Here is a 25,697-nt window from a genome sequence, read left to right as displayed (position 1 = left end):
CCTAAAGAGACTGATTCTTTCAGGGTCAGAAAATCAAGGAACCCCTATCTAACTGATCAATTTTTATGGCTGGCCATGGAGTTACTGTGGAGAGTTATTCAAATGGAATGGCTGGATAGTTATTTTTGCAAAAAATGTTGATGGGATGTGACTGTCACTGGCCAGGCCAGAGTTAGTTGCACATTTCCAAGTTCCCACAAGGGGGTGGTGGTGAGTCAGCCTCGTGAACCACTGTAGCCATGCAGCGATGGCACACCCATAATGCTATTCAGGTACGGGACTCCAGGATTTTGTCTCATTGAAAGTGAGGGAACAGTGATATAGCTCCAAAGAAGAATGGTGGGTATTCACAAAATAACATGGCCATTCTGTCCATCGTGTCTGCACTGACTTGGAGAGAAGCTGAAGGTAGTGGTGATCCCATATGTTTGCAGAGAGAGGGAGGGGAGCCAGGAATATTCTGCATTTACCCAATGTTACCACAGGAGCATATCCCAACAGAAGTTACAAGGCAATGGCCAGGAGTAAGACCTCTAAATAACTATTCTCCCTTGAGGGCATTTTGGCCAGTTCTTCACCTGTTGGCTTAGTTCAAACCAGATCACCTGGCACTAACAATGGACTGAAACTGGGACCTTTAGTTTGTATCAGGAATCCCTCTTGGACATTGAGAAATGGAAGCTAAAGAGAACCATCATAAGATTAGTTTAGAAGCCTGGAATGTTCAAGCACAACCAGATGCTAAACACAATTGTCTCCCCCTTTAGATCCCTCCCTTCTCCCAGTCCCATCTTCACTTTTAAATTGTATGCCACAAGTTAGAAACCAATCCATCGATAGAATGCTGTGCCTTAGTGGTTTGGCACCTGCAATCATGGCATCCACCTCGTTACCTATTCATGTCCATGTACACAATCAGAAATATTTTATTGTTCAACTAATGCTTACCACATGTCTCATAAGTTTAAATCCAGCATCTGTTCACTGGTTTAAATATCATCCAATTTTGCAGTATATTACTGGCAACAACACTGCAATAACACTATAATTGGCTCAGCAACCTCCAGGCTCTCTCTTTCAAATGTGGTTAGAATCATACAGCCTTGCAATCATAGAATAGAATTGCTGAATTATTAAATTGTGGAAGGAGACTATTCAGCCCATAAGAAAGGTGGGAGAGAGAAAGCAGGAAACTATAGACCAGTTAGTCTGACCTCAGTGGTGAGAAAGATGCTGGAGTCTATTATAAAGGATGAGATTACGGCACATCTGGATAGTAGTAACAGGATAGGACAGAGTCAGCATGGATTTATGAAGGGAAAATTGTGCTTGACTAATCTTCTGGAGTTTTTTGAGGATGTAACTCTGAAGATGGACGAGGGAGATCCAGTAGATGTAGTGTACTTGGACTTTCAGAAAGCTTTTGATAAAGTTCCACATAGGAGGTTAGTGAGTAGACTTAGGGCGCATGGTATTGGGGGCAAAGTACTAGATTGGATTGAAAATTGGTTGGCTGATAGGAAACAAAGGGTAGTGATAAACGGCTCCATTTCGGAATGGCAGGCATTGACTAGTGGGGTACCACAGGGATCAGTGATGCGACTGCAGCTTTTTACAATATATGTTAATGATATAGAAGATGGTATCAGCAATAACATTAGCAAATTTGCTGATGATACAAAGCTGGGTGGCAGGGTGAAATGTAATGAGGATGTTAGGAGATTACAGGGTGACCTGGACAAGTTAGGTGAGTGGGCAGATGCATGGCAGATGCAGTTTAATGTGGATAAATGTATGGTTATCCACTTTGGTAGCAAGAACAGGAAGGCAGATTACTACCTAAATGGAATCAATTTAGGTGAAGGGGCAGTACAGAGAGATCTGGGTGTTCTTGTACACCAGTCAATGAAGGCAAGCATGCAGGTACAGCAAGTAGTGCAGAAGGCTAATAGCATGCTGGCCTTCATAACAAGAGGGATTGAGTATAGAAGCAAAGAGGTGCCCTGGTGAGACCACACCTGGAGTACTGTGTGCAGTTCTGGTCGCCAAATTTGAGGAAAAACATTCTGGCTATTGAAGGAGTGCAGCGTAGGTTCACGAGGTCAATTCCTGGAATGGAGGGATTACCTTACACTGAAAGACTGAAGCGACTGGGCTTGTATACCCTTGAGTTTAGAAGACTGAGAGGGGATCTAATTGAGACGTATAAAATTATGAAAGGATTGGACACTCTGGCAGCAGGAAACATGTTTCCGCTGATGGGTGAGTGCCGAACCAGAGAACACAGCTTAAAAATACAGGGTAGACCATACAGGGACAGAGATGAGGAGAAATGTCTTTACCCGGAGAATGGTGGCTGTGTGGAAAGCTCTGCCCCAGAGGGCAGTGGAGGCCCAGTCTCTGGATTCATTCAAGAAAGAGTTGGATAGAGCTCTCAAAGATAGTGGAATCAAGGGTTATGGAGATAAGGCAGGAACAGGATACTGATTAGGAATGATCAGCCATGATCATATTGAATGGTGGTGCAGGCTCAAAGGGCTGAATGGCCGACTCCTGCACCTAATGTCTATTGTCTATTATCCCAATGTCAGCTCTTTGGTAGAGTTATCAATTTTGTCCAATTTCCTCACTCTTACTCCATAACCCTCCAAGTTATTCCTTCCCAATTAATTCTCCAATCCCCTTTTGAAAGTTACTACATCTGCTTGCACCATGTTTTCAGGGAGGTTTCTACAACCTAATTTCTTTGTCAATCTTCATGTCGTCTCCTACCGTCCCTTTTGCTAGTTATCCTAAATCAGCGATTGTTTTGGCTAATGCATGATCAAGATCTTTCAGTTTTTCAAGACTTCAAAATAAAATCACCCTTTAACCATCTTTGCTCAAAGAAGGACAAAACTAGCTTCCAAGGTCTTTGCAAATAAAGCCTTTCATCTCTTGTGTTATTCTGCTAAATTGTCTCTCTGCACTTTTTCAAAGGCCTTGACATCCTTCCTAAATCTTGGTGCCAAGAAGTGGGTATAATGCCCTCTGATTTTAAATAAAACTCAGTGTTTAGACTTTAGTCATTCATGGAATATGGGTATTGCTGGCTATCTGCCCATTCAGAGTTGCCTTTGAGAAGGAGATGGTGACCTGCCTTCTTGAAGTGCTGCAGTCCATTTGATGTTATTACTAACAATGCCATTAGGTGGGGAGTTCCAGTGCATCTTAGAGATAAATGGCACATACTGCCGCACATTGGCATCAGTAGTAGAGGGAGTGAATGTATGCTGTTGTGATGCCAATCAAGCAATCTGCTTTGTCGTGAATGGTGTCAAGCTTCTCGAGAGCTAATGGAACTTCACTCATACAGACACGTGGGGAGTATTCCAACACACTCCTAATTTATGCTTTGATGGTGATGGATCAGCATACAGGAATCAGAAGGTGAGTTCCTTGCTACTGGATTCCTAGCTTCTTTATTTTTATTCATTAATGGGATGTGGGCGTCACTGGTCAGGTCAGCATTTAGTGCCCATCCCTAATTGCCCAGAGGGCAGTTAAGAGTCAGCTACATTGCTGTGTGTCTGGAGTCACATGTAGATCAGACCAAGTAGGGATGGCAGTTTTCTTCCCCAAAGGACCCTAATGAACTAGATGTGTTTTTCCAACAATTGACAATGGTGATCAATAGACTCTTAATATCAAATTTTTACTACATTCACATTTCACCATGTGCCATGGCTGGATTCACACCCACATTCTGACCTGGTCTTGTAGCCACAGTATTTATATGGTCAATGAGTGATTTATAAAGATTCAGCATAACTTCATTCCATACGACAGAACTTACAAAATGGTTTGGTTTTACACCTACCACAATTGAAGGTGCAGAATGCTTTAACAGTATCTTGAGGCTTCAACAGTCGATTTAAAATTTCACAGTTACAATGGGCATCTCTGGTTGATTTTTCAAAATATTACAGTTTTAAGACAGCACTGTAGTAAAAATGTTGAATGATATCCAGTATTGTTTCCTCAGAGTGGTAATGTTTTGACAAACTGAGAATGCAATGCTAATTTATTCAGTCATCGGTGGCTCACATTAACACTTAGGTCAATCTAGGATTGGTAGCAATGAGCAATGGAACCAATGACAACAGTAACTCTCTGATGCATGCATCATCTTATCCAAGGTGATGGCCTCTCAGAGGAATAATGTTGTTTTAGCTTCAGTTTAGCACCTGGAACAGAGGGAATACCCCTTATGTAACACATAACATAATGGCACATCATTATAACATGCACTGGATACATCCCATTCTGAGCTACTGCTAAGCCTGATTGCTCATGTCAAACATATACAAAGTGAAGAAAGATTGGTCATTTAAACTTCACGAGAAATTTAAATTACAGGTACTTTAAGGTCCAGCACCTTCAAGAGCCTGAAGATTGTGCCACATTTTAGATCTTCCCAAGTTGAGCAGTTCTAAATTCAGACACTGCAACACTTTGATTTGATTTCTCTGTGCTAAGATTCACATGAGGCACTTGATGTCAAATTGAAAGAAGTGCATTTCCCAGCTTTAAGTGTTTTGAGTTAATACTTGAGAACTGTTTCTTCATCTGAATCTGCAAGTTATTAAATCATGACTACCTCCTTCTTTCAGTTTGGTGTATTCATAGCATTTATTTGGTGTATTAAAATAAGGCATTGTTGTATTCTTCACAACAGAGTTTTGACTTGGATTACTACTCTTTGATTTGCAGTCTCTGGTTGCTGGTGTATACAATTCATAGTTGATGTGCAAGGCAGTTCACCTAGCTCTTAAAAAGTTAAACATGTCTGGATTTTGACAATTTATTTATTTGGCTCACCAAACATTTAAAAATTGTATGAAACAGAAGGGTAAACACTGATATATCTATTCATATGTATTGTATTTACAGTAGGTACAAACCTTCTATCAACATTGAGCATTGTCCAAATATGCCAACATCAAAAAGGAAGTAGTCATGTGACAAAATAGTAGATACACATCGATTGGGAGTACATGGATCTAACTGAGAATTAATTACTTTAACTTTGTGTCTTTCTTTCATCTATCTCCAAATTTCTTTCAAAGATCATGATTCAAGGATGCAGGAGATCAGCACTGAATAAGAAAGAGCTCACCATGTTTGCCACGCAACATGTCCACATATTGGCAGAGCCGGGGATGGGAGATGGCCTTGAGGATTTGGAATCGTCCCAGAATCCTGATGGAGTTTGGGGTGAGTGGAAGCCCGTTGCTGCCGCACACGTCGTGTGGAAGTGTTGAGGCAAAAAAAGTGAAGGCTCCAAGCTGGGCGTCTTTTAGCGGGAACATTTTCCTCTCAATTCAGTGTCATTGCAAATCTGAACAGAAAAAGGAAGGAATACACAAAAGATTCAGGGAAATGTGGGATGAAAGCTGCCATTTCAATTAGCTAAGACGGTCAAAACAGTAAAGTGAACCTCCTTTGGGTGAACAAAAAGCTTAGAGACATTACTTTTGTATACACAAATGCTAAACAGTAAATGACCACAACCTCGACCTAAAAAAAGGGGTGAATTAAAACCATCAAGACTGAGACTGATAGATTTTTGAGTAAGGATACGAAACAATGGTAGGTAAATACAGTCGAGTTACAGAGCAGTCATGATCTAACTGAATGATCTACTCATGTTCCTTTGCTCCTATATCCAGACACCTGCAATTTACATTGAGAAACTAGCAAAACATTAAATAAATGTGATCAAAAATTTGTTTTTATAATTACAGAAACCCAAAAACGCAAGTTACCACAGCATTTTCAAACACCATTTGTCGAAGTATTTGCAAATTATTGCTTATAAAACTGTACAAAAACACTCAATGGCTAATCTAAATGCGAAGAAATGAGAATGAGATGAGAGCCGAGTTCAAGCACAGTAGAGATAGTCACTTTATTTTAATATTCATTCACAGGATTTGGACATCAGTGCCTATTCTCAATTGTGTTTGAGAAAGTGGTGGCAAGTCATCTTTCTGAGCTGCTCCAGTCCATGGATGACCGATATAACCGCACTGCTGTTAGGAAGGCAGTTCCAGGTTGCGACCCAGGGACAGTGAAAGGATGGCAATATAGTTCCGAGTCAGGATGGTGTGTGGCATGGTGGGGTGGGCTTGGGGTGGTTGCTGGGAATTGCAGCGAGGATGTTTCCCTCCCTCGTCTTTGTCTAGGAGGTATAGGTTGCATGTGTAAAAGGTTGCTGTTGAAGGAGCCATGGTGTATTACTACAGTGCATCTTGTAAATGGTGCAGAGAATGCTTAAAGTGGCGGGTGAGATGCCAATCAAGTGGACCTCTTCAACCAGAGTGTGGTGAATCTATGGAATTCACGGCTAAAGAAAGCCTTGGAGGCCAGGTCATTGAGTATACTTAAGACCGAGATAGATAGATTCTTGAATATTAGGGGGATCAAGGGTTACAGGGAGAAAGTGGGAGAATGGGGTTGAGCCATGATTGAATGGTAGAGCAGACTCATTGGGCTGAATGGCCTAATTTCTGCTCCCATGCCTTATGACTGTTTTGTCCAGGATGGTGCAGAGTTGATGGAGTGTATTTGGAGCTGCACTCATCCAAAGTATTCTGCCACACGCAAGTCATGGTAGTAGATAGTGGTCAGATCCTTGGGGAGAGAAGAGCTGAATAACTTGCCTCAAACTGATGCTATATAACTTCAACTGTATCCTACAGTAGCTTTCTTTTGATGCACTTGTACCTTATAAATATTTCAAAGCATTTTTGGTGATGTTATCAAATATTTTGAAAGCATTTTTGCCACCGTTAAGAGAACTAGAGAGTGTTGGCACTGCCCTAATCTTTGAAAGTAAGTCTTGGTATCAGTGATTTGACTGCCAACAGCTCTATTGTGCATTGTATCTTTCCACACGGTCACATACACTTCCACTTCAGCAGCTGTAGTGACACACTCACCTAGTGAGGAGGAAACCCTTGAATCAAATTCCAGCTCACGTTGATGTGGTACTAGTGGGAAAATAGCAGCTGAGCTTACACTTAACCAACAGTACCAAAAGAGATTATTTGTCTTGTTGTTCAATGAAATTGTGAATGAAAGAGCTACAGTAATATAAAGCTTTTTAATATCGCAGGATGCCCAAAGGGCCAGCAAAGTACTTTTGCCATGTAGTCACTGTTGTAATATAGATCCAATGGTGAATATATAGCAATTCTTAGCTGAAAAGAACATTGGGATACCATTAAATAATGCATATTCATTTTATTTTATTCTAGAGATGTTCAATAACAACTTACTCATGAAGATTTGTAAAATTATATTTCATAACTGTTCACATTTGACTTTATCAAAATTACTATCTAGTTCAAATTCATTCCACGTAGTACATGGCAGTCTGAGGTGCCTCAATGCAATTCCAATTATACATAATATTTACAATTTATATTCCATGATAACATACTGGCCAAGGTGTCAGACCCTTGGTATAATACAGCAGGGAGACCTTAGAAAGTGTCTGTTCCTCACTGAACCTCCACAGCGACTGCCTCAGGTTTCAGTATCTCCTACAAATCACCCTGGGCTGTGTCATCTGCCATTCTACAAAACTCCGGCATGGGAAACTCTGCGTTGGAAGATCAACGAGTTTCAGGTAGACTAAACAGTGCCTTTTAGAGTTGATGGTTAACCAGCTGCATATGTTATTTGTCATGGTCTGCATCTATGGGAATGGGCCATGAAGCAGAGAACATTGTGTCAAGGACCTACTTGAGATGAACATTGCAGAAAACCACTGCATCTCTTTCCAGAGCTTTCTCACAAAGGCTTCTTCTAACAGAAAGTGGACAATGGTATTTCCTCAGCACAGCTGCTTTGAGGGTACTGTGCAAGAAGCTTAAGACTTGGGACATGCAGCATGGATATGACAGGGATGGATTTTCTAACAACCAGAGCTGAAAATGTGTTGCTGGAAAAGCGCAGCAGGTCAGGCAGCATCCAAGGAACAGGAGATTTGATGTTTTGGGCATAAGCCCTTCTTCAGGAAACGTTAAATTTCCTGCTCCTTGGATGCTGCCTGATCTGCTGCACTTTTCCAGCAACACATTTTCAGCTCTGATCTCCAGCATCTGCAGTCCTCACTTTCTCCTTTTCTAACAACCAGTCAAGCTGCTTCTTAGTGCTTATCTGAAAGTTCTGGCTGTGAGGCATTCCACAAATTACTAGAGCAATGTACTCACAGCGCCAACCAAAAAGCTCAACCATCTCCTTTTCTCAAGGGCAGATCCATCCCAGATGTGGTCAAAGGGGTTTCTCTACATAAATGTCTCCAAAAAGGGAGGCAGGCAGCATGGCACAGTCCAAATGGGTGGAGCATTCTGTGGCAATGGGACTCTGGTCAGACTGCATTTGGAATATTGTGAGCAGCTTTGGACCCTTTATTTAAGGAAGGATGTGCTGGCCTTGGAGTAGGTCCAGAGGACGTTCACAAGAAAGATCTTGGGAATAAAGGGCTTGTCACACAAGAAGTATTTGTGAACCCTGGGTCTGTACTTGGAATTCAGAAGGATGAGGAGGGATCTCTTTGAAATGTACAGAATACTGACAGGCCTGGATAGAATGAACTAATGGAGAAGATGTTTCCATTAGTAAGAGAGATACGACCTGAGGGCACAGCCCCAGAGTGAAGGGACATCCTTTTAGAATGGAAATGAGGAGAATTTCTTCAGCCAGAGGGTGGTGAACTGTGAAACTATGATAGATGGCTGTGGAGGCCAAGACATTGAGTGTATTTAAGACAGTGATCGATAGGCTCTTGAATAGTAAGGGAATCGAAGGAGAAGAAAAGAGAATAGGGTTGAGAAACATATCAAGCATGATCGAATGGCTGAGCAGACTCAATGAGCTGAATGACCTAATTCTGCTCCAGTATCTTATGGTATTATGGAATAAACATCTTTTGCGGCACTGGGAACTAATTGAACCTCAGCAAGTAGGAAAATTGGTGCTTGCAGACTGACATGTACATATAGTTTTATAAAGGTGCACACTGAGGGTTAGATTTTCTCTCTCCCTTGTCCAGAAATTAATATGTCTCTGCAGACACAGATCACTTTGCATCACTAGACATGATGAAAAATGCATGGTACAGAGTGGGGTATGGACCAGAACACTGCAACATACAGCAACACGGAGTGTATCTTGCAGCTGATGATTGGGTTTTATCTGCAATAGACACTGACATTCACTGCTACAAAGCCAGATTTTATTTTAGCATGTTACAAGTTCCTTTCAGTTTTCCCCAGCTCCTCCCAACCATATTCTCAGCACTATCAAATAGCCTGATCATGTCTGATACCCATATTCTGTGATAAAGAAGAAATACTCCGCATTTCTTCTTTCCATTTTAAAAACAAGTGGAATAAAAGATTAAAATTCTTATCGGTGAGTAATGCAAATCAGTACTGAGTTTGCATGCCTAACAGCAAAGTCTACAAATGCACAATTCGCTGCATCTGGATTTCCAATTAGCCACACTTCAACACTGATTATCACATTAAACAACAATGGTTTCTCAAGTAATGTTTTTCTCTCTTCTCCTTCCAAGACAATAAGCTTGTTCAACTGAAAGCAGCATCTGCTGATGTTATCACAAGTCTCACCTGAGAGTTCCAAGTTAGTGAGGTAGCATTACGAAGCAATGGCTTACAGTACAGTAAAGCAGAAGATACCATACCCAAGCATAAAGTTAAAAAGGTAGAAGAGGGCTTTTGGGACACAGTGGTAGTCTCCCTGCCTTTAGGTTAGGAGGCCCAGGATCAAGGTTCACCTGCTCCAGAGGTGTGTTACAGCAGCTCTATTGGTTGATTGGAAAATACTTGTGAAAGCTAGCATTCAACACACATTTCAATAAATCTGAAAACCCTCTTTACGCAAAGAGTTGTGGGAGCATGGAATGCTTCGCCAGTCGTGGAAATGAGGTCATTGGGGATATTTAAGAGACTGCTGGACATGCATATGGTCACAGAAATTTGAGGGTTCGTACATGAGGTTTACCTTACATGAGGATCAATGGTCGGCACAACATCGTGGGCTGAAGGGCCTGTTCTGTGCTGTACTGTTCTATGTTCTAAACAGAGACCTCAGCCTATTGCAATTCCTATTGTGGATAATTTGAACTAAGTGTTTGCATGTCTGTTACATTTGAAACCAAAAACAAGGCAGCAGAAATTATTTATGACAGATCAGAGTTTTAAATTAGCACTAGACATCTCCTCACCAAACACCAAATCTTTCCTCTGGAAACTTGTCCAATCACTTACAGCTGGGAAATGGGAAAAGGACAGCATTTTAAGAAGTCTTCACAAATCTCAGTGAAGACAATCTTTCACTAAATTAATTCTAAATATTCTCAAACTCCTTATTTTTACTGTGCAAGGCTACAAAGCATGTTGTCCATGCAGAGTTAACAAGTCACCTGGATTTACTTTCATTAAGGAAATAGAACAAGTTAATAAATTAGGTTCATCATTATCATTTATCTCCCTCCCATTTATCTCTCCACCCCGGAGGCTCCCTGCCTTCATTCCCGATGAAGAGGTTTTTGCCCGATTTTCCTGCTCCTCGGATGCTGCCTGACCTGCTGTACTTTTCCAGCAACACTAATCTAGACTCTGATTTCCAGCATCTGCAGTACCCACTGTTGCCTTCATCAAAAAATTGTTGACCTCTTGCCTCTATACTAGCGTCACGGCCCAATTGACAACGCGAGGCAAAACCCAAAGTAGTAGAATTCAAGAAAGTACTCACCGCCTGCTCTTAAGTATAAACAGGCAGGGGTTAATGAAGGATATTCCAATTTTGCTTTATGTTCAAGATATGTAACATAAAGGCCAGTTGATCAGCATTTGGTATGAGTTACAATTAGGAGTGTGGTTCAGAGATAAAACCCCAAATGCCTTCTGGATATAAACATTTGAAATTAGAACTCAATGTCTGACCACTAAAATAACTTGGAACATTTAGTTGATGGAGTAATTATCTGCTTTCATTCCTTTTCCTTCTCAGTTTTCCTGCTTCTGTCCAACCATTGATTGCTCACTCTTTCCTTCTCTAAGCAGTTGCGCACTTATTTTTGTTTTCCTTTCTTGAAATTCCATTTTCTGTTTGCCTTCTTACCATGAGGATCAGTAAGATGCTCTCCATGTTGGGCCAAAACCTTCAATGCATTCTTTATGTCAGTGAGAGTTCAGTAAAATATTAAATGATTTCAAATCTCAATGACTTGCTCAATCGAGTTTCAAAGTCACCAACTTCCAAAAGGTGGAAGTTAACATAGTTCCACTTTTCTAAATGGGTTTAAAAGCCAACGATCATAAATATTTCAGCAGCCCTCCTCACAAACATTGAAAAAGAGGCAGAAACTGGGCAGATGGAAGCTACAATCGCTCCCCATCATGGGTATAAACCTGGTCATCAGCTGTGAGGCACTGTCATTGCTGTTATACGTAACACAGGTCTGGCCTATTCCCAGAACCTATGCCACTGCAGTCACCCAGGCCATCTTCCATTTTATATGGAGATTAAAGATGGACCGGGTCCGAAGAGACTCCATGTATAAAGATCTGGACAATGGGGAAAAAAGCACAACCAATGCCACCCTCACCCTGATGGCCACTTGTGTGTGTGGCTGCATCAAGCTGAGCATGGATCCCCGGTACGCAAACACCAAGTGTCACTACGTACTGACGTTCTACCTGTCCCCGGTGTTGCGAAGGATGGGCCTAGCCTCGCTGCCGCAGAACGCTCTGAGTAGTTGGACCGTTCGTATCACTTGTCCTTCGTGGAGAAGTTTATGAAGAAAAACACCTTTGACCACAAGTCCATCAGGAAGTGGTCAGCACGTAGTGTCCTTGAGACCCTTCATGAAAAGGAGAGGGCGGATCCTATCGGAGCGGTTCCTTGAGCTGGCAGAATGCCTCATCGCCAGAACTTTCCAACAAGCACCAAGCCATGGCTTGGCTGATGGTGAGAAGGGCTCTGCCTGTGAGATCCTTTATGCACACCTGGACTCTCTACCGCACCGCATGCTGCCCTCAATGTGGCTGCGGGGGGGGGGCAACGAGACTGTCACATACCTCCTTTTGGAATGTGCCTATGCAGAAGAAGTCTGGAGAGGAATGCAGTGGTGTTTGTTGAGGTTCGTCCCAAGCATCGCCGTGACACGGGAATCCATGCTCTACGATCTGTTCCCCGGGACGCACACCGAGACGAACATCAATTGTGCCTGGAGGATCATCAACTCTATGAAGGACGCTCTTTGGGTGGTCCAAAACTTGTTGATCTTCCAGCTGAAGGAGTTGACCCCGACTGAGTGTTGCAGACTGGCACTTTCCAAGGTCCAGGACTACGTGTTGAGGGACACATCGAAGCTTGGGGCAGCTACCGCCAAGGCGCAGTGGGGAAAGACCACTGTGTAACATCTGCCTGCCTAAAAAGTACAGGGGGCCCACCCAGTCATTTGGGCTTTGCTGACGCCCCAGCAGAAGAACTGGATAGTAAATGTACAGACTTGTATATAGGAAAATAAATTTTGATGTCTGTATGTAAAGCAATGTAATGTGTGCACAAAAATGGCATGACCAATTGTATAGAGATCCAAATAATTTTATGAATAAAGTATATTTTTGAAATTAAAAAAAAAGTCAAAGTTTCCTCGCTTTTGAAGGCTTGCATTTGCCCACAATGCACTTTGCATCTAAATTTCTATTTGGCTGCATGGTGGTGATTACTGGTGATGGTCAATATTTAAAACAAAAATAAGGTCATAGTCACTTGATGTTGGGATGGTCAGTTGTGTGAGATGACACTTTTGGATATTAGAACAAAGAAGGATGGAAGTTGCAAAATGATTATTTAAGATTGGTCACATCACTCGTAATTCACAGACCAAAACTAGCTTCCAAACTCCTACTGGAGGTTACATTGAGCATTTAGCATTGGTGCCAAGTGCTTACAAACAGATCAAACATCCTGGTTCTTGGAGGAACAGAAATGCTTCCTAATTAGCCTAATTGGACCAATGCCAAAGCACATTTTTTTCAATAGGATAGTCATTCAGTGCTGTCCACTTGAGAAACATTGAAGAAATGACCCCTCCCCAAATCACCCATAACAAAAATTCATATTGATCTATGCTGCCTCTATTTTATTCATGACATATGCATACACACACACACACACACACACACACACACACACAAAAGTCTAAGGGATGGATTTGAGTTTGCAGATTTGTATTTGCGGATACATTCTATTTTGTTCAAAAAACACACACAATCTGTAGGTAGTGAGTCCATGTGATATTTTGTAAATGCCTACTTTGGAAACAGAACCAGTCTGACTCAAGATTGGGACACAGACAGACTCCAACCTCACACCTTTAATGAGCTGAGGTGTCACTTTTTTTTAATGAAACCTTAAGTTATCTTAGGAATGTGACTTGAAAGAAGTCCTGGGATTTACAAATTAATGAATCATAATCTGCAACTCATTCTAAGTTATTAAAGACTTAACAGCAATCTAGGTTTGTTCAATACATCGTATCAGTGATATGACACTTTGATCTTTTACTATAAATTCTGCATCCTATGATCCTGCTCCACTAGCTACCTGATGAAGTAACACTCTGAAAGCTAGTATTTCAAATAAACCTGTTGGACTATAACCTGGTGTCATGTGATTTTTAACTTTTTTTCATTCATTCACAGGATGCAGGATGACTGGCTAGGCGAACATTTACTGTCCATATGTAATTGCCCAGAGGGCAGATAAGAGTCAATTACTTTATTGTGGGTCTGGAGTCATATGTATGTCAGACCAAGTAAGAATGGCAATTTCCTTCCCTAAAGATTATTAGTAAATTAGATAATTTTTTTCCAACAATTAACAAGGTCATCATTAAAATCTTAATTCCAGGAGTTTATTGAATTCAAAATCCACTCTCTGCCATGGTGTGATTCGAACCCAGAACATTTTTTAAAGAATTTGACCTATTTTTCTAATCAACCTGTTCAGAGATGTTATTAGACATCTCCGGAGCAGGTGGGAGGAACCTGGGTCTCCTAGTCCAAGGGTAGGTGTCATCTTGTGTCCCTCTTCCCCCTCAGTTGAAGCAAAACGCTCAGAGACACAGTATAGTTTTACCTCCTTCATCTTTATCCAGCCCTGGAGGGAGAGAGAACAATCATCCATGTGCACAGGGACATGAGTTCACAGTCTTCTCTGGAACAGCAGTTTCTCAATTAACTATATAGTCACTTTACAGGAAGGAGCATTCAGATAAGGCAACATACATATTAATTGGGTAACCGTTATAATCAGCGAGTGTCAATAATAAAGATTAACCATCTGCTGTTACACAATGAATAACTGACTTCACATTATTAAACTGACCTCACATACTGAATGCTTCCAGTATTGTTACATGGCTCTACATAATGACTGCTTTTCCACCTTGTTAACCCATTACCCTTGCCTCCAGCACCCCACTGCTAACTGTAAGTTCTTATTTGATCCGAATCATGCTCTGCTGAACCTCTTGCAGAACTTAACTCTTTCCCTGCCCACTTATACCCAATATATATTCACATAGGGACACAACCACTGTGCCAAAAGAGTGCCAAGGTCTCTAAACTAGGCCATCATTTCTCCCAACAATGGATCTTTACACTGAGATAAGTAAAGAATGACTTATACTCAATGCCCCATTCATAACCATTGCTCGATCCAGATTGTTTTATTGTTTTGAAGTATTATTGCTGTTGTAATGTAGGAAACTCTGCAGCCAATTCACTTGGACAGTTGGATAACTTTAGGTAGAAAACTGAACAAAACTGCACAGCACAGGAATGGGTCCTTCAACCTCCAATGTTGTGCCAAACAAGACGCCAAATTAGACTAATCCCTTTTGCCTGACCTTGGTCCATAGCTCTCCATTCCTTGCATTCATGTGTTTATTTAAAAGTCTCTTAAAAGCCCCTGTTGTACCTGCTTCCATCACCACCATGACAGTGTGTTCCACACTCCTACCACTCCTTGTGTAAAAGAACCTTGCTCCTCACGTCTCCTTTGAACTTGCCTCCTCCTCCCTTAAATGCATGCCCCCTAGTTTTAGATATTTCAACTCTAGAAAAATGATTCTGACCGTCAACCCTATCTATGCATCTTATAATTTTGTAGATTTCTATCAAGTCTCCCTTCAGACTCTGCCGCTCCAGAGAAAACAACCTGAGTTTTTCCTAACCTCTCCTTATAGCTCATAGCCTCTAATCCAGACAGCATCATGGGTAAACCTTTTCTGCATCCTTTCCAAAGCCTCCATATCTTTCCTGTAATGTTGTCGTCCATTTCCCTATACCTGTATCAGGTGAAGCAAACACTCAGAGACACAGGATGGCTTTACCTCCTTCATCTTTCTTCCAGGTAATGGAGGGAGAAAGAACAATCGCCCACGTGCACAGAGACATGAGTCCTTGGTCTTCTCTTGAACAACAGATTATTCATGAATTATATACTCACTTACTGGGAGCAGCCTCCAAATAAGGCAACATCTATATTGATTGGGTGACCGTTACAATCAGCGATCATCAACAGTAAAGATTAAGCCATCTGGCATTATACAATGAATGTTTCTTCATCTTGTTAAATGGCTTTACATAAGGGATGCTGTTTCACCTCGTCAACCTACAGCACCCCAGTGTTTACTGCAAGTTCTTATCTGGTCCAAGTCCTTATCTGGTCCAAGTCATGCTAGCTGAGCCTTTTGTCAAGCAACCCTAAACTTAATTCTTTCCCTACGTGCTCATACCTTTTACACTTTCACAATGTAGCAATCAGAATTGAACGCAGTAAGTGTGGCCTAACCAAAGTCTTATAAAGCTGCAACATAACATCCTGACTCTTATACTTAATCCCCAATGAATAAAGACAAGCATGCCATACACCGTCTTTACCACCCTATCTACTTGCGTGGCCATTTTCAGGATTTGAACTTCAAGATTCCTCAGTACATCAATGCTGTTCAGGGTCCTGCCACTAATTGTATACTTTTCCTTAATATTCGATCTCCCAAAGTGTAGCACGTCACACTTATACAGATTAAACTCCATCTGTAGCTGATCTATATCCCACTGTATGCTTTGATAACCTTCTACACTATCCATAACTCCAGTGATCTTTGTGCTGTCTGCAAACTTACTAACCAATCCATCTATATTTTCAACCAAGTCATTTACATATATCACAGACAGCAGAGGTCCCAGTATGGATCCCTGCAGAGCACCACTAGTCATGCACCTCCAGCCTGAAAATCACCCTACCACCATTAAAACTGTACCTCTGCCTTCTATGGGCAAGCCAATTCTGCATCCACACAGCCAAGTCACCGTGGATCCCATGCATCTTAATCTTCTGGATGAACCTACCATGAGGGACTTTGTTGAAAGCCTAACTAAAATCCACATAGACAACATCCACTGCTCCACCTCAACAATCACCTTTGTCACCTCCTTGAAAAAATTCAAAGTTAGTAAGACATGACCTGCCCTTCACAGAGCCATGCTGACTGTCCTTAATTAAGCCACGCTTTTCCAAATATGTGTAAATCCTATCCCTAAGAATTTCTCCAATAACGTTCAAACCACAAATGGGAGACTCACCAGTCTATAATTTCCTGAATTATCTCTATTTCACTTATTGAATAGAGAAACAACGTTAACTACTCACCAGTCCTCCTCAATCCTTCCAGTGGCTAGTGAGGATACAAAGGCTCCAGCAATCTCCTCTCTTGCCTCTTTCAATAATCTGGGCTAGATACCATCAGGCCATGCAGACTTATCCACCTTAACGCTCTTCAGAAAACCCAACACCACTTCTTTCTTGATCTCAAAATGCCTTAGCATATTAGCATGCTCCACACATATCTCACTACTCTCCATTTCCTTATCCTGGGTAAATACTGGTACAAAATACTCATTTAGGACCTCACCCACATCCTCTGCCTCCAAGTACAAATTCCCTTCTTTATCCTTGAGTCGACCTACCTTCTCCTCAGTTACCCTCTTGATTTTACCATATCGATAGAATCCCATAGGATTCTCTTTAACCCGACTTGCCAAGGTCATTTCACGGCCCCTTCTTGTTCTCCTAATTTCGTGTTTGAGTTCCTTCCTGCTTTCTTTATATTCCTCATGGGTCCTGTCTGATTTTACCTTCCTAAGTCTTAAATATGCTTTTGTTTTTAACCTTTTGACTAAATTCATTAACTCCCTCATGATCCAAGGGTCCCTTACCTTGCCATCCTTGTCCTTCTTTCTTACTGGAACATGCCGGTCCTGAACTCTCATCAGGAGGTCTTTAAACAATTTCCACATGTCAAATGTGGACTTACCTGATTACAGCTGTTTCCTAGCTCCTGCCTAATACTGATGTAATTTCCCCTCCCCCAGTTTAGTACCTTCCCACAAAGTCCTGATCTATTCTCATTCATAACTATCTTAAAACCTAAGGAGTTGTGATCACTGTTTCCAAAATGCTCTCCCACTGAATGGTCAGTTACCTGGCCAGAATCATTAGCCAGTACAAGATCCAGGATGGCTCCTCCTCTACTTGGACGATCTACATACTGTTTCAAGAAACCCTTTCAGATGCACTGAACAAATTCTGCCCCATCTAAGCCTCATGCTCTAAGAGAGTGTCAGTCAATATTGGGAAAGTTAAAATCACCCACTCTGACATCTGTTTTTACTGCACCTTTCCATAATCTGCCTACATGTTTGTTCCTCAGTGGCTGTTGGGGCCTTTGGTATAATCCTATCAGAGTGATTGTACCCATCTTATTTTTGAGCTCTACCCATATTGCCTCAGTCAAAGAGCCCTCCACTCTGTCCTCTCTGAGTGCAGATATAATATTATCCCTGATCTGTAATGCAAATCCTCTATCTCTTATCTTTCTTGTTATCTTCTCTAAAGCAACAAAACCCTGGAACGTTGAGCAGCCAGTCCTGTCCCTCTCTCAACCAAGACTCTGTAATGGCTGCAACATCATAGCCCTAAGTGTTGGTCCAAGCTACCTTACCTATAATACTCCTTGCGTTGAAATATACACACTTCAGCTCACTCGTACCATCATGTTGATTTACCTGTCTCTGCCTGTCTTTTCTTTCTGATTTACTGGTCCGAATATCTACCTTCCCCTCCATCCCTCCACCTGATGCGCTGGTTCCCAGTCTCTCTGCCATTCTTGTTGAAACCCTCCTGAGTAAAACTAGTGAACCTGCCTGCAGGATATTGGTTCCCTCCCATCCCCAGAAGACATCCCAATAATCCAAGACCTGAAAGCCTGCCCCCTGCATCAGCTCCTTCACTTTCCTTTCCTTCCATTAGTTCACTTCCTTTTGTGCCATTAATTGAGGGATGAATTTGGCCCAGGTCACCAGAAATAGTACCTCCAAACAGGTTGATTAGAAAATGTCTCTTTCCAAACTTACAACCAGTTGGGAATGCACGCTTTCAGAAGTGTGCAAGGGAATTTCAAGCTGACCTAGACAGGGCAAGTCAATTTTGTAAGAACATAGCAGATGGAACATAATATATTTAAATGGGAGGCTATTCACTTCGGTAGAAAACGTACAAAGGCAGAATCTCTCTCAAGTGATGAGAAGGCCGGAAGCGATGGTATCCAAAAGGACTTTTGTCTCCTTGTTCATGAGTCACTAAAAACTAGAATGTGGGTGCAACTGTCAGTGAGGAAGGCAAACAAAATGTTGGTAAAAACAAGGACTGCAGATGCTGGAAACTAGAGTCTAGATTAGAGTGGTGCTGGAAAAGCACAGCAGGTCAAGCAGCATCCGAGGAGCAGGAAAAAATCGATGTTTCGGACAAAAGCCCTTCATCAGGAAGGGCTCTTGCCCGAAATGTTGGTTTGCCTGCTCCTCGGATGCTGCTTGACCTGCTGTGCTTTTCCAGTACCACTCTAATCTTAACAGTATGTTGGCCTTCATCACAAGGGAACTTGAACACAGGAAAAAGATGCCTTGCTGCAGTTGTGTAGAGTCTTTGTACATACGTGCTCCCCTTGTCTAAAGATTGATATGCTTGCCATTGAGGAAGACCAACAGAATATCATCTGCTTAACCGCTGGGATGTGGGCTGTCTGATGAGAAGACAATGAGGACACTGGAACTGTATTATCTAGAGTTTGAAGAATAAAGAGTGATCTGACTGTAACTTAAAATATGATGTGGGAATGAAAATATGACATTTGCTTAGGCTGGTGAATCTAGAACAAGCGAACAATTTCAGAAGAAATGGTAGGCCAATCAAGACTAAGACGAGGAGTAATTTCTCTGCTCGGGGTGAAGCTTTGTACTTCTCTTACTCAGGCAGGTGGAGAAGCTCAACCACTGAGAATGTTCAAGGCAAGAATTGTTCAATTTATGGAGAATCATGACATTAAGGGATATGGGGATACCTTGGGCAAACTTTGAGGTAGATGATCAGCCATAGTTTAATATAATGGCAGAACATGCTTGATGGGAGTATTCCGACTTCCATGTTCCTGCACTTGCCCCACCTGTGAACACAGAGCTAGTTTATCCAAGACATTTCCTTCATCATGCCTTCTTTCCAATTAAAATGTCTCTAAATTTTAATTGCAAAAAAACCATTCCTGCCTTAGAAACTGTACAAAGTTCTTGGCAAGAACAGATAATAAAACTAAGCTTTGTAAACCAGGATTTAAAAAGTCTGACATAATTACGACTTTTCAGTCACAGCAGTTTACAAGAGAAACTGTCAGTGCTCTGCCTGCAGGAAATAAAAATGATCCAAACTTACATGGCAATTATTTCGTTTTAACATAATACACACGATCATAAAAAGTCATGAGCACAACCCAGTGCATCACAGAACCAGCCTTCCATCCACTGACTGAACTTATACTTCCCATTGCCTCGGGAAAGTAACCATCGTAATCAAAGATCCCATCAACCCCGGTTATATTCTCTTCCATCCTCTTCAGTTGAGCAGAAGTTATAAAAGATTGAATACACGTACAAACAGATTCAAGAACAGCTTCTTCCGTGCTGTTATCAGTCTTTTGAATGGACCTCTCAATGACTTCACTCTCTGCACCTTCTCTGTGGCTGTAACACTGCATTCTGCACTATGTCGTGGCTGTACAGGACATTGGTTAGGCCACTGTTGGAATATTGTGTGCAATTCTGGTCTCCTTCCCATCAGAAAGATGTTGTGAAACTTGAAAGGGTTCAGAAAAGATTTACAAGGATGTTGCCAGGATTGGAGGATTTGAGCTACAGGGAGAGGCTGGAGTTGTTTTCCATGGAGCGTCAAAGGCTGAGGGGTGACCTTGCAGAGGTTTACAAAATTATGAGGGGCATGGTTAGGGTAAATAGGCAAAGTCTTTTTCCTGGGGTCGGGGAGTCCAGAACTAGAGGGCATAGGTTGGAGGTGAGAGGGGAAAGATATGAAAGAAACCTACGGGACAACTTTTTCACACAGAGTGGTACAGGTATGGAATGAGCTGTCAGAGGAAGTGATGGAGGCTGGGATAATTGCAACATTTAAGAGGCATTTGGATGGGTATATGAATAGGAAGGGTTTGGAGGGATATGGCAAGGTGCTGGCAGGAGGGACTAGATTGGATTGGGATATCTGGTTGGCATGGATGGGTTGGACCAAAGGGTCTGTTTCCATGCTGTACACATCTATGACTCTATGTTGTCACCCCCAACCTGATTCACGATACAAAGTACAATCTGCTTGTATAGCATGCAAAACAACACTTTTCACTGTAACTCAGTACATGTGATAACAATAAACAAAGTCAAAAGAAAATGTATACTCAGCAGATGTTGCAGCATTTGTGCAGGAAAACAAAGAAGTTAACATTTCTGTTCTGTAACCCTTTAAAAACTAGGTCATAGAACAGAAACATTAACTTGACTTCTCTCTCCACAGATGCTGTCAGACCTGAATTTTCTGGCGTTTTTTTATTTTAATTCCAATTTCCAGCATCCGAATTTTTTTTTCGTCAGAATACTTTAGTGGTAATAGCCCAAAGCTGCAACCTTTGGCTCTTACCTGGGTCTCCATTCTACGGTTTCAGACTTGAGCTACCTCCCTGGTTTCTAATTAAAGCTTAGACCATAGAGAAAGTTCTGCCGAAACACATGTCCTGTCAACAAGATGGTAATCTTTCAACTTCAAAACTAAATATGTCTCTACTACTGAAACTACCCCACTTCTAATACAGCTATGAATCCAATTCATGACTTCATTTTTAGAACAGAGTTCTCTTCTTACTGGCTTGCATATTATCTCAAAACACTGTCCTTCTTAAAATTTATTCAGATGATATGCAAATGGTGGCTGGGTCAGCATTTATTGTCCATCCCTAATTGCCTTTGAGACAGTGGTGGTGAGCTGCGTCCTTGAACTTCTGAACCCGTGTGCTGTAGGTAGACCTTTTGGGAGAGACTCTACAAAACTGAAGGAACGATGATAATATTTTTAAGTCAGGAGGGTGAGTGGCTTGGAGGGGAACTTGCAGGTGGCAGTGTTCTCATGTATCTGCCATCCATGGCCTTCCATACAGCAGCAGTTATGGTTTTGGAGTGTGCTATCTAAGGAGTCCTGGTGAATTTCTGCAGTGCGTGTTGCGGATGGGATATACTGCTGCTACTATGTGTCAACGTGAATAGAGTGAGTGTTTATGGATGTAGTGTCAATCAAGTCGGCTGCTTTATCCGGATGGAGTCAAGTTTCTTAATTGTTTGATGGAGCTGTGCTCATACAGACAAGTGGAGAAAATTGTATTGCTCCTAACTTGTTTCATATAGATAGTGGACAGGGTTTTGGATGTGAGTTACTTGCTGCGGGACTGGGAGTAACAAAGACTGACAGGGGTTCTGATAGACACCTATGACTGTGATGGACGTAGATTGGATGAAAGGGGACAATAATCAGAGGACATAGATTTAAAGTCCCATTCCAACTGGACTGGATTTAGAACCTGCCTTCTTGTCCTAACCATGTTGGAGATCGTAACATTGTGGGCTGAATCTGCCTTCATGCAGTGAACACAAGAAGTTGATGTTTTTCAATACAACTGTACTGCCTGCAATTGTAATTGTCCTTCTCAATATCATTGATGTTGGTGAGAACCAGAATTGTCGCTATGTGACTCATCAGTGTGGCACTTCCACTAGATTCTCAATTCCAGAGAGAAAATATCAGAGAGTACTTTCCAAATATAATCACTGCACGGCCTAACTTGGCATCTCTGCCTGAATACCAGATGCCATTACCTCAATTAATCTTTTCAGCATCACTGCCGTAGCTTAGTGACAAACACTGCGAAAAGAAAAGTCAGGTTTAAGTGAAGAATTTCAAATACTAGCCCTATTTCAATGTGACTGACACGGATTTCTGTCACTGATGTTAGGGGGACAGCTGCAAACTCAGCATGGAGTCCCAAAACAGAAGGTCACTTTATGCTGAACACTGCAGATCAAAAGGAACCCATGGAATGAGAAATGTTTTGGAAGATCTACTCTTAAGTATAGAAACACATTTATTTAGCATCCATAATAGTCTTAAGTTCTGGTTGAGCACTCTGCAGCCAGTGAAGTACTTTGGGTGTGTGAAAATTGTTGCTTGTCAGCACGGTGGCTCAGTGGTTAGCACTGCTGTCTCACAGTGCTAGGGACAGGGTTCAATTCCAACCTCGTACGACTGTCTGGGGTTTGCACATTTCCCAGTGCCTGCGTGGGTTTCCTCCCACAATCAAAGACGTGCAGGTTACGTGAATTGGCTGAACTAAAATTGCCCAGTGTTCAGGGATATATAGGTTAGGTGCATTAGTCAGGGGTAAATGGGTCTGGGTGGTTTACTCTTTGGAGGGTCAGTGTAGACCTGTTAGGCTGAAGGGCCTGTTTCCACACTGTAGGGATTCTTTACTAAAAAATGCAGCAATTCCAAGTAATGGTTAATAAACAAATATCGGCAAAGATACCAGGAGTATTTCCCTACATTTTATCAACTATCAAAACTGAATCTTTATTGTATGCTTGGGTGAGTTTATAGGTTCTTAATTTCTAGTCCCATCTGATATATATTGAACAGTGCAACACTTCCCCAGCAGCACTGTGTTAGACAGGATCTTAAAACACACAATGTTCCAACTTTGAAGCAAGAGGGCCACCACTGAGCTAACCTAACGCAAGTTAGCAAATACTGTCATCACTCTAAGACAAAAAATGTATCCTAGTCACAGTAAATGCACTTTCAAGTGACAAACCTCATCAGATATGTGTAAAATACATGGTAATTTTCTGTAAAAATAGTCAAACTATGTAGACAAACCACAAGTGATACAGCATAAATTAGCTACTATATTATCCAAATTAAGGATGAGCTCTGAATTTCAGACAGAATGCAACTGGATACTCCTCAAAGACCGATACAATTTACAGCAAAATAACTAAATTACAGCCAATATGCACACTGCAAAAATCCTCTGGTCATGATACATCTCCAGATTATGAGGTTTTGTTACTTTAGAGTCATAGAGATATACAGTTGGACCCTTCAGTCCAACTCGCCCATGCCTACCAGACATCTTAAATTGATCTAGTTCCATTCGCCAGCATTTGGCCTGTATTCCTCCAAACCCTTCCTATTCACATACTCATTCAAATGCCTTTTAATTGTAATTGTACCAGCTTCGACCATTTCCTCTGGTAGCTCATTCCATACATGCAACACCCTCTGTGCGAAAAAGTTATCCCTTAGGTCTCTTTTAAATGTTTCCACTCTCAGACTAAAACTATGCCTCTAGTTCTTGACTCCCCCAACTTGTTTGAAGTAAAAAAAGTTGGTCAGATGTAGGTGAGAAAACTGCCCTACTCTTACTCAAATATAGTAATGGGATATTTTTCACCTCCAAGTGACATTTTATAGGAAAATAGTACAGCATTCTGCCACTACTGCACTGAACCGACAAATGATATTACATGCTCTAGTCTCTGAAATGAGCCTGATCCCATGATAATTTATTTACAGGCAAGAGGTCTGCCACAGGCAAACTTTTACAATGATAAATATCACAACAGAACAATCTAGTTGTGGGTCAATGCAGAAGGAGGGATCAAGGAAGTCAAAGATGAAAGCCAGGCAAGAATAGTAATAGAGAAAAAGTTGTGAATGTGAAAAAAACATTAAGAAAGAAAAATAAACTCAGTGAGAAGTTATTAAAGTATTGGAGAGGTACAAAGAAATTAGTAAGGTTTGTGGCAGAACAGAGAGACATAAATATAATGAGACAAGTGAATAAATGCCAATGTAGAGAATGCAGGAGAAACACGGGAGATCTAGCAACATCTCTGGAGAGACAAATACAATTCATTTTCAGAACTTCTGTTCTGCAGAACCAAAGTCATATCAGACTCAAAGTATTTCCCTCTCCACAGATGTTGACAGATCTTCTGGATTTCTCTAATGCTTGGTTTTGATTTCAGATCTTCAGTCTATGCAGTACTGAATTTTAAACTATCTTATAAACTTCCTCTGAACTAACTCCAATCAGTTTATATCCTTGCTTAACAAAGAGGAAAGGATACTGAAAGAAAGCAGAGTTGACAGACAAGGCAAAACAGTTAAGATTGGAGAAGCAAGGAATGACGGAGATACCTACAATGAAACTAAGAAAACCCAGCAATCAAGCCCAGAAAGCCCATATCCAAATCTTTCACATGAAAGGGAGGCTCAACTTAAGTTAGTTAGTTATTATGTAATTCTGGAGGTACAAATCAGGATTAGTCCAGACTTGGAACTATGGGAGTGGTGATATCAGGAACTGTACTTATTTGTAAAGTTTAAGAAGCAATTTCTAGTGGCAACGTGTTAACTTATGAGGAGAGGTTAAATATATCCAGGCAACATGTTGGACGCATAGATGGGAATTGTGAATTCGAATGCATGAATGCTCTTCTTGAACCACACCCGAGAGAAGTGACAAGTTATGATAAGGAATTAAATGGTCCTGCTGGAGCTGGATGCAAGTGCTCACAAGGTGAATGTGCTTTAACATAAAACTGTTATCATTCTCCAACAACATCTTACATTACCATAGCACTTCAAAAATAATAAAACATCCCATGTTGGCCTTGTCAACGAAAAGAAGTGAAACAGAATAATTAATTATCTAAAGCAAAGCGACTGTTAGATAGAAATCACCAATATTTTATTCCCCAGCTTACAGCAATTCAACTCCATCCCTCAGCACAAAGCTAATTCCTTACCATTTGTCTCTCTTCAGGAAACAGCCCGTCGCAGGGCACCAGTGCACACTGGAACTTGTAGTTCTCCTCCGAGTTTAAACAGAGTACAGGTCTGTGCACTAGGACTACAGCTACCACAATGCTCCGCCAGAGCGCGCCGAGTTTGTAAGTCAAGCCCCGTTCCTCAGGGAGGGCCACGCCGCTTTTCCTTCTTTCGGGAAAGTAATACCCGAACGACGGTGTTTCATATTCGGATCGCGGGGATTTATTGTTTCTCTGTGCCCAGGTGAGATTATGCGGGGTGTGAGTGGCGGG

The 25,697-nt window shown here is 41.5% G+C and overlaps 2 protein-coding genes across 4 annotated transcripts in view; one reads left to right on the top strand and one right to left on the bottom strand.

The window, feature by feature from the left end:
• The window catches only part of tbck (TBC1 domain containing kinase), a 201,835-nt gene extending 176,405 nt beyond the window's left edge, over positions 1-25,430 (bottom strand). For 2 of the 3 annotated variants that reach the window (XM_060851292.1, XM_060851294.1), the window contains exons 1-2: positions 25,404-25,430; positions 5,159-5,380 (exon numbers count right to left, since the gene is read on the bottom strand). In XM_060851292.1, coding sequence (XP_060707275.1) covers positions 5,159-5,351 — 193 coding nt within the window. In that variant the 5' untranslated portion in view covers positions 5,352-5,380; positions 25,404-25,430. Of the gene's footprint in view, positions 1-3,859; positions 3,926-5,158; positions 5,381-25,403 lie in introns of those variants that run through there. The other variant, XM_060851293.1, reaches the window with a different exon arrangement.
• A 142-nt stretch (positions 25,431-25,572) lies between these two features.
• The window catches only part of aimp1a (aminoacyl tRNA synthetase complex interacting multifunctional protein 1a), a 65,768-nt gene continuing 65,643 nt past the window's right edge, over positions 25,573-25,697 (top strand). The window contains exon 1 of the mRNA XM_060851481.1: positions 25,573-25,668. The gene's annotated coding sequence lies outside the window, so the exon portion shown is untranslated. The remainder of the gene's footprint in view (positions 25,669-25,697) is intronic.

This window comes from Hemiscyllium ocellatum, chromosome 36 (assembly GCF_020745735.1).
Source record: "Hemiscyllium ocellatum isolate sHemOce1 chromosome 36, sHemOce1.pat.X.cur, whole genome shotgun sequence".
Lineage (NCBI taxonomy): Eukaryota > Metazoa > Chordata > Chondrichthyes > Orectolobiformes > Hemiscylliidae > Hemiscyllium > Hemiscyllium ocellatum.
The sequence above is the reverse complement of the archived record's forward strand: the minus strand, read 5'-3'. Positions and strand labels throughout refer to the sequence as shown.